Source organism: Halichoerus grypus, chromosome 2 (genome assembly GCF_964656455.1).
Source record: "Halichoerus grypus chromosome 2, mHalGry1.hap1.1, whole genome shotgun sequence".
Lineage (NCBI taxonomy): Eukaryota > Metazoa > Chordata > Mammalia > Carnivora > Phocidae > Halichoerus > Halichoerus grypus.
In genome coordinates, this window is record NC_135713.1 from 183,720,190 (window position 1) to 183,729,594 (window position 9,405).

The following is a 9,405-nucleotide window of genomic DNA, read 5'->3' on the forward strand; positions in this document are numbered from 1 at the left end:
AGTGAGGTTTTCCTCGACCACAGTCCCACTCGGATAGGGCATTTTTTGTAAACTGTCCCCTCCCTCTCGAGGCCTCGGGCTCTCCTCCCCGTTCTTCCCCGCCGCTCCGCCACCTGCCTCACTCCCCTCCCCCCTTCTCTCCGCGGCTCTCCGCCGGGACCAAGCGTCAGCCGCCCCACCCACCACCGTCGCCCTCACTGTCACTTCTCTCCCCCAATCCCTTTCCCAGTTTTCTCTTAATCCCGCCCACAGTGACGCCAAGACGTCTGTTCATTGGCCGTCGTGGAGCCCGAGGGGTGTGGCCTTGCGCACTGGGCCCTCTACCACCCGTCAGGACATGGGCAGGCGGGACCTGACCAATGGCGTCGAGGGGCAGGGCAGGGGCGGAGCCGCCACCGAGGGTCTGGGGTGAGGGGCGGGAAGGCGGGGAATGGTTACGCGGCCCCGAGCTGTGTGACGCGAGGCGGGCGCGCGCGCACCCCTACGGGAGGGGATGGGGGCGGGGAAGAGACTATAAAACGAGAGGCGGGGCGCGCGCCGCGGCAGAAGGAGCGAAGCTCTGGCCCGGCGCGGAGTGGCCTTACTACGGGGACGCTGGGCCGGGCACCGGGCTGTGTGGAGAAGTGAGCGCGCTCGCCTGACCTGTCCCCGCCACCCCGAGCCACAGGGGGCGAGTTCCCGAGGCCCGCGCCGAGGCCCCCGTCCTCCGCCCGGCGGCGCCGTCTTGCATTCAGCCTGCTGGCCGCTGCCGACCCTCCCGAGCCCCCGCCCTGCCGCCCCTTCTCCGCCCAGCGGCCGGGTCTGTTGTGGAAGCAGCCCGTAAGTATCGAGGGGCGGCGGGCGGGGTCCGGGGACGTAGGGGCTACAGCGGCGTCGAGCCCCAGGCCTTCGGGGACGGCGACGTCGCGGCCCGGGCGCGGAGGGGAGCGGCTCCGAGGGGAGCGGCTCCGAGGGGCCCCAGCGCGCCCGGGACCTGGAGGCGGGGCCGGCCGGCGCGTCGGGCTCGGCCCGAGCCGGGAGGGTAAACGGGGAAGGGCCGCCCGGGCCGAGCTGACGGGAATCGGGGGTTGGGGCGCCGGGGAGGAGCGGCCAGCTCGAGGGGGACCGTGGGGTCCGCGGGGCCGGTGGCCGCCGGGACCGAAAATGGTGCGGGGGAGCCGGTGCTCCCCGGGCTCTGGCCGTGTCCCAGGAGCCTCGGGCGGGGGGCGGGAGCGGCGGGTCAGGTTACGGCGGGGGGAGGGGAGCGGCTGACCCGGAGCGGCCGGCGCCGCGACCTGCCCGGTGCCCGGCCCCGAGTGGTTGCTTTGCCATTTCTCGTGGCCTTCCTCCTCCTCCTTTTTGGAGGAGACTTGTACTCTTCTCCTCCTCTCCTCCGCCGCCGCCTCCTCCTCCTCCCCCTCCTCCTCCTCCTCCTCCTCCTCCTCTTGCTGCTGCTGCTGCTGCTCCAGCGCTTGGGCTCCGAGGGCTGTGAGCAGAAATCTAATGAGACCCAACTGGCTGTTTATGTAATTCTTCACACTCCTGTCTTAAGGCGTTGCTTTAAAACTACCTTCCGCGGAGCCTGAATTTCGCTCGGCTGCACCGTCAAGCAATTTGGCTTAATCAGCTGCCTTTGCCGACGCTCAGGCTTTGGGCTTGCAAAGTGTACTTTGGGGGCAGCCAGGGATCCTTTTCCCTTTGTCACCACGAATATGGAAAATGGAACAGATGGATTAATACCAACTGGATTTTTTAAATGTCCTTTTAACTCAACCTCAGTGTACAAATAGATCCCTTTTGCAAATATCTTCTGTTTGCCCTTGATCTTTTCTTATCCCCACCCAATGCTGATCCAGCAAACGTTTAAAGGTCGACCTTATCGTACAAACCTCTCCGGCTGTTCTCTTATCGTGAAGGAGGGAGGTGGTTTTGAAAATCAGAATAAAACTCAGAAACCCTGTCCTTTAAAGAGAATAATCAATAGAGTTTTGAAATTAATTGTTGCTTTTGTTACATTTGCTGCCAAAGATATTTTCTGATTTTTGAAAAATACATATTGAAAAGAAAAAGCACAGAGAAGCTCGATTATTACATTGTATGCCCTTAGTATATTTAAGACGGCAGCTATGTAGGATAATTTGGTTCATAATTATCGTTGACTAGGATGGCAATTCATTGTATTTAGTATTTTTAATTTTAGCATCGCATACTTTGGAAATTAAAATAATTTTCCTAACTTCTCAAATGTCTAAGCGTTTAACGATACAGCAGATTTAAGCAGCATATATCCAGAATGAACGGCAATATAGAATTCACTTCTAAATTAGTGAATAGGAATATGATCACTTTCTAAAACTGGTATATATGTGTGTGGAGGTGGGTGGATGGGTGTGCGGAGTAGAGTTTCCAATAAATATTCTTTTGAGTACTGAGGGAAGAAATACACTGTATATGCTGGAGATATATATATATATATATATATATATATATATATATATTTTTAGAGCTATATTCAGAAATAAAAAGTAAATAATAGGGTTAAATATACTGTTTTAACTGTAAATCCTCAATTGTCCCATGAGATTTTGAACTTTAATAAACAGTTTTCTATTGTATGTTCCTTTATTTTGTGCTGATGATATTTTTCTGACTTTCTAGCCTATTAGACTTTTTCAAAAGTAAAATTACTCTGGGGGTAAGAAAAGGTTGTGGGACTTAGATTTATCTTATTTGGACATGTTTGTTTTTGTTTTGTTTTGTTTTTCTTTAAGGAGCAAGACCACTCAAGGTGAAGGATAATCTACAAAATACCAGCACTTTGAATGAAAATTTGTTTCTCTGCCACAAACTGAACACTTTTGTGTGCGTGTGTGGGGGGAAGTTGAAACACAAATCTCACTTAGTGGCATAGCAGCTATGCAGCTTGAAATCCAAGTAGCACTAAATTTTATTATTTCATATTTGTACAATAAGCTTCCCAGGAGACGTGTCAACATTTTTGGTGAAGAGCTTGAAAGACTTCTTAAGAAGAAATATGAAGGGCACTGGTATCCTGAAAAGCCATACAAAGGATCAGGGTTTAGATGTATACACATAGGGGAGAAAGTGGACCCAGTGATTGAACAAGCATCCAAAGAGAGTGGTTTGGACATTGATGATGTTCGTGGCAATCTGCCACAGGATCTTAGTGTTTGGATCGACCCATTTGAGGTTTCCTACCAAATTGGTGAAAAGGGACCAGTGAAGGTGCTTTATGTGGATGATAATAATGAAAATGGATGTGAGTTGGATAAGGAGATCAAAAACAGCTTTAACCCAGAGGCCCAGGTTTTTATGCCCATAAGTGACCCAGCCTCCTCAGTGTCCAGCTCTCCGTCGCCTCCCTTTGGTCACTCTGCTGCTGTAAGCCCTACCTTCATGCCCCGGTCCACTCAGCCTTTAACCTTTACCACTGCCACTTTTGCTGCCACCAAGTTCGGCTCTACCAAAATGAAGAATAGTGGCCGCAGCAACAAGGTTGCACGTACTTCTCCTATCAACCTCGGCTTGAATGTGAATGACCTCTTGAAGCAGAAAGCCATCTCTTCCTCAGTGCACTCTCTGTACGGGCTCGGCCTGGGCAGCCAGCAGCCGTCGCAGCCCCCGCCGCCGCCGCCGCCGCCACCGCGGCAGCAGAAAGCCTCGGCTCTTTCTCCTAACGCCAAGGAGTTTATTTTTCCTAATGTGCAGGGTCAAGGTAGCAGTACCAATGGAATGTTCCCAGCTGACAGCCCCCTTAACCTCAGTCCTCTCCAGTACAGTAATGCCTTTGATGTGTTTGCGGCCTATGGAGGCCTCAACGAGAAGTCTTTTGTAGATGGCTTGAATTTTAGCTTAAATAACATGCAGTATTCTAACCAGCAGTTCCAGCCTGTTATGGCTAACTAAAACAGGAAGGAAAAAAAAATGTATCGTACAAGTTAAAATGCACGGGCCCAAGGGGGGATTTTTTTTTCACCTCCTTGAGATTTTTTTTTTTTTTTAAGCTTATAGTAAGGATACATTCAAGCTTGGTTACAAAAATAAAACCTGCGTCATTTTTCATTTGCCAACCAAGCACAAAGTTATTTTATACTGACTGTATATTTTAAAGTATACTCTCAGATATGGCCTCTTACAGTATTTAAGATATAGCAAGGACATGGCTGATTTTTTTTTTATAAAAAATTGGCACTAATAAGTGGGTTTATTGGTCTTTTCTAATTGTATAATTTAATTTAGTACAAAGTTTGTAAAATATCAGAGGATATATATATTGTTTCTACGACACGGTATTGCATTTATATCTTTTTACTACAGTGACCTGTGACAGCAGCAGCTTCATGTATTTTTTTTACTGAAATTGTAAAATATCCATCTTAAAGACATCAACTATTCTCAAAATTGTGTACAGGATATTCCTTTAGTGGTGGAATTAAAATGTACGAATATTTGCTTTTTCAAAAAAATGTATTTTCTGTTAAAGGTTTAAAGATTTTTGCTATATATTATGGAAGAAAATGTAATCGTAAATATTAATTTTGTACCTATATTGTGCAATACTTGAAAAAAACGGTATAAAAGTATTTTGAGTCAGTGTCTTACATGTTAAGAGGGACTGAAATAGTTTATATTAAGTTTGTATTAAAATTCCTTAAAATTAAAATTGCTTATCGTGGTCTTTGTTTTGAAGCCTTGGCCAAAGAGCTACCTCTGGAGTTAAAATGTCAATGCTAGAAAAGGCTGCAGAAAAGGCTGACTCGTAGGATCACGAAGGAATGGTGGAAAGCAGTTGCACTCCTACTGCACCAGATAGTAGCCGTTTGCCACATAAAAAGTCCTATCAAAACTGCACAACCTGACCAGTGCTTGGGGACAGCTTTATTTATAGATTTTTAAGCAACTTTTTTCAGCCCTGTGAATAGGGATGTTATGCTAAGGTTAGGCAACCCTGTTTTACAGCGAGTGTTAAATTGTGGTGGTGTGCTGACATCTAAGAGAATCCGATGATACAATAAAATTCACTCATGTAACCAGAGAGGATTTATTTGAAATGTATATGGGGAGACCACTGGATCGGTTTTCTGTTTCTGCATGGGAGATGAATAGCTCAGAAACCTTGCTTGGACAAAGCAGCTGACCTCTAACTATTTAAAAAGAAGATTAGGTCTGTTTACTAATCCTTACACTTAAAGTTCAATCATATTTAGTTGGAGAATTTGTGATCAAAATCTACTCAAGAGTGGACAGGGTGCTTTCCCAGCAAGCAAGCTTGCTTGCTTGCTTTTTTAAATACAGTTGGATAGCCAACCTGCTGCTTTGGGAGAGGAGTGGAGGTTCAAAGGTTACTCACCCGTAATGTGTCAAATTGTAGTGGCTTGGTAGGGATGGAGTTTTTAAAAAGTGATGAGTTGGAAGTGAGAGACACTATTTTTAAAGTAAAATGAGTCATTTCACTGTTTAAATGTCCACTGATAGTGTTGACATAGTATGGGTGAGAAAATTGCCTGGAATTGGAAGGAAACTGTACATGTATAGTAAGGAACCAGCACTGTCTGGGTTACTGGTGAAATAAATTTGGACTTAAATGAGTTTTTTGGACACCAGTGTACAAAAGCCTTTTGTCTGTTACCCATGCAGTTTAGAGCAATAAAAAGTTTTAAGGAAACAAGCACTGGGAATAATCAAGCTGAGCTGTTTTGCCCGCTCCGTGGTGAGGCCTTTGTCCTTGAGTGGACAGAATGAGGCTATGAAGAAGTACTGGGATAGTGAGTGGGACTGGCAGAGGCCTGGTCTGCCAGCATTATCAATTATGGGTTTTTGTGATCCCCAAGTTTGAAAAGCTGTAAGAACAATCAGTAATGGTTTTAAGCACTAGTTTCTGCTAGAGACTTGTGGGTGAAGTTATCATAGGCTTAACAGAAAATTGCCTTTTTACAAATAAAGACAACATACTTTTTCTGAAAATCAGAAGTCAGCTGGCTAGTAGATACACAACAGAATTTGTAACCATCTGGAACACTAAATCAGATTTTAAATAAATTGAGCTTAATGTAAATATGAATATCTTCCACATCTTAGGGATGTGCATCTTGGTACGTATGGGGGATATCGAGGGAAAATATTGGGGAAGATATTGGGGAAATGTCATATTGGTACCTATATTGGTTTGGTGCTTGAATCTTGATTGGTTTCAAAAAAAATCTGTTCAATTTGAGCTTGGTATTCTTGAGGCCTTTTGTTTTGTTTTTATGCCCTTTTTGCTCATTAGGAATGGAGATGTTTTTAAGTTTTTATTTTAATTCCAGTTAACATACAGTGTAATAGTAGGTTCAGGTGTACAATATAGGGACTCAATACTCCATACATCACCCGGTGCTTATCACAAGTGTACTCCTTAATCCCTATAACCTATTTCAGCCATCTCCCCCCTACCCCCATCCTCCATCTGGTAACCATCAGTTTGCTCTCTATGGTTAAGAGTCTGTTTCTTGGTTTGTCTCTTTTTTCCCCCTTTGTTTTGTTTCTTGAATTCCACATATGAGTGAAATCATACCATCTTTGTCTTTTCTCAAACTGACTTCTTTCAGCATCATACTCTTTAGCTACATCATTGCAAATGGCAGGATTTCATTCTTTTTATGGCTGAGTAATATTCCATTGTGTGTGTGTGTGTGTGTGTGTGTGTATCCATTCCTCAGTTGATGGACACTTGAGCTGTTCCCATAATTTGGCTATTGTAGATAATGCGATAAACATCAGGGTGCATGTATCCCTTTTGACTTAGTATTTTTGTATTTTTTGGATAGCTAGCTAGTAACGCGATTGCTGAATCATAGAGTAGTTCTATTTTTAACTTTCTGAGGAACCTCCATACTGTTTTCCAGAGTGGCTGCACCAGTTTGCATTCCCACCATGAGGGTTCCCCTTTCTCCACATCCTCGCCAACACTTGTTTCTTGTGTTTTTGATTTTAGCCAAGGAATGGCAATTTTTCTTCTTAAGATTTTACTTTTAAGTAATTTCTACACCCAACGTGGGGCTCGAACTCACAACCCTGAGATCAAGAGTCGCAAGCTCCACTGACTGAGCCAGCCAGGCTTCCCCAGGAATGGAAATTTTTTAAAAGGTGCTTTTTTTTTTTAAATTTAAATTCAATTCGCCAACATGAAGTACATTATTAGTTTCAGAGGTAGAGTTCAGTAATTCATCAGTTGCATATAACACTCAGTGCTCATCACATCACCTGCCCTCCTTAATGCCTGTCACCCAGTTACCCCATCCGCCCACTTACCTCCCTTCCAGCAACCCTCAGTTTCTTTCCCATAGTTAAGAATCAAAAGGTGCTTTTGCCTAGCACACCTTATAAGCCTTAGAAAAGCTTACTTACATCTTGGTCCCAAATCTGTTTCTTCCTACTGTGCTATCACACTTTTGTCCCTTTGTGGAAAGTGTTTTGCTTGACGATTTGTTGAGTTAATAATCTTTTTTTTTTTAAGATTTTATTTTTAAGTAATCTCTATACCCAACAGCCCCGAGATCAAGAGTCTCATGCGCTACCATCTGAGCTAGCCAGGCGCCCCAGATGAGTTAATTATCTTTTTTTTTTTTTAAAGATTTTATTTATTTGACAGAGAGAGACACAGCGAGAGAGGGAACACAAGCAGGGGGAGTGGGAGAGGGAGAAGCAGGCTTCCTGCTGAGCAGGGAGCCCGATGCGGGGCTCGATCCCAGGGCCCTGGGACCATGACCTGAGCCGAAGGCAGACGCTTAACGACTGAGCTACCCAGGCGCCCCGAGTTAATTATCTTAATAGGTCGTTCCCATTGTTCTTACTTCTGTAAATATGAATACTGTATAGCAGCCTCTGAATGCCCTGATCCTGGTGTCCAAAATACTGCCTTACAGATGGCATAGCTCATTGATGAGTGAATAAGTTGGTAGCAAAAAGTAGCTCTCTGGGTTTCAAATATTCCTTTACTGCCCATCTTTTCTAAAATCAGGTGTATTGTTAAATCTCCTTTGAATAGCTTTAACCTAATAGCTAATAGTAGATGGCAAATGTAGGCCTTCAGTCAAAATGCCTCCTTAAAGATAATGACAATCTTTATTTACTGTGATTAACTTCTTAGTTTTTGAAAGTGAGACTAAAGGTGCCCTGAGTTTAAAAATGTTCTTGTCTTACGTACAGGCATTTTAATTGAGAGACAGATCTTCAGGAGGTAGGTTATTGTAAAACAAGTCACTATAACATATAGAAAATTTAAGTATCTCTAGTTGGACATACTCAAGCTAATGAGATAAAATGCTGGTTGGAGATCTTCCTCCTTAACCCTCTCCCTTATACAAACTGAAAAGAGCATAGACATGGCACAGCAAGTGTGTATCTTTGCTTGAATAGAACGCATGCTTTCATCAGAAGCAGGATAATAACTCTAGTGCAAGATCAGTAAGAGGAAAACAGCTTTATTAGAAGACAAGTACATGGGGCGCCTGGGTGGCTCAGTCGTTGAGCGTCTGCCTTCAGCTCAGGTCATGATCCCAGGGTCATGGGATCGAGCCCCGCATCGGGCTCCCTGCTCGGCGGGAGGCCTGCTTCTCCCTCTCCCACTCCTCCTGCTTGTGTTCCCTCTCTCACTGTCTCTCTGTCTGTCAGATAAATAAATAAAATCTTTAAAAAAAAAAAAAAAGACAAGTACGTAAAATTGCCATTGCCGAATAGAATTCCTTATACTGTTGAGTATGCCAATCAGTTGATGCTTAATCGATTTGGCCCGGGAGGCCACTTGAGGTCTAATTTCTTCAGTTTTTTTGTGTTATGTTAGGAAGACACTATCTTCATGTTTAATGAACCTTGGATCAATATCTGTGCATATAACTGGAAAATTAGTCCAACACTTCTGTTAAAGCCATTTTTTAAAAAATGTTTTGAATCATTTGGTTAACAAATACTCATACAGCACTTACTACGTATCATGCATAGTTCCAACGCAGTTTACAGAAGGGGAGCTGAGACAGTTAACTCACCCATGATTGTATGGCCAGTAAGTGGCAGACCTGGAATTCAAACTCAGTGAAGTTCCAGAGTTTATGCTCTTAAACTCAGTGCTTTGTTCCCGGGGATTAGTTGTTCTTCTGATTTGAAGTCAAGGGAATAAGGACTATTTTTGATGTATTAGCCACATGACTGGTAGAATCTCTACAGGAGTGTTCATGAGAAGAGTTTAATGGGAGGCTCTTGGCCATGCTTAGAAGTCATGATGATATATTGGGGGAGATACTTTATATTTCCAGTGGCCATAAACTATAATTACAGGCTATCGGGAAATGTTTTTAGAAATCATTAAGTCAGTGCTTTAATTTTGTTGATTTTCTTAATTCAGTTGTGTAAATTGCTTCTCTCATTTTA

General features: G+C 44.2%; 1 protein-coding gene across 1 annotated transcript; it reads left to right on the forward strand.

Annotated features, from left to right (window-relative positions):
* Positions 1 to 530: 530 nt before the first annotated feature.
* Positions 531 to 4,663, forward strand: TOB1 (transducer of ERBB2, 1). Its single transcript, XM_036076322.2, has 2 exons — positions 531 to 819; positions 2,751 to 4,663. The coding sequence occupies exon 2, from the start codon at positions 2,896 to 2,898 to the stop codon at positions 3,904 to 3,906; it is 1,011 nt and encodes a 336-aa protein (XP_035932215.1). The 5' UTR covers positions 531 to 819; positions 2,751 to 2,895; the 3' UTR covers positions 3,907 to 4,663.
* The last annotated feature ends 4,742 nt before the right edge of the window (positions 4,664 to 9,405 follow it).

Excerpts from the sequence above, each read along its gene's own strand:
- TOB1 (XM_036076322.2), top strand. The coding sequence starts at position 2,896 with ATGCAGCTTGAAATCCAAGTAGCACTAAATTTTATTATTTCATATTTG.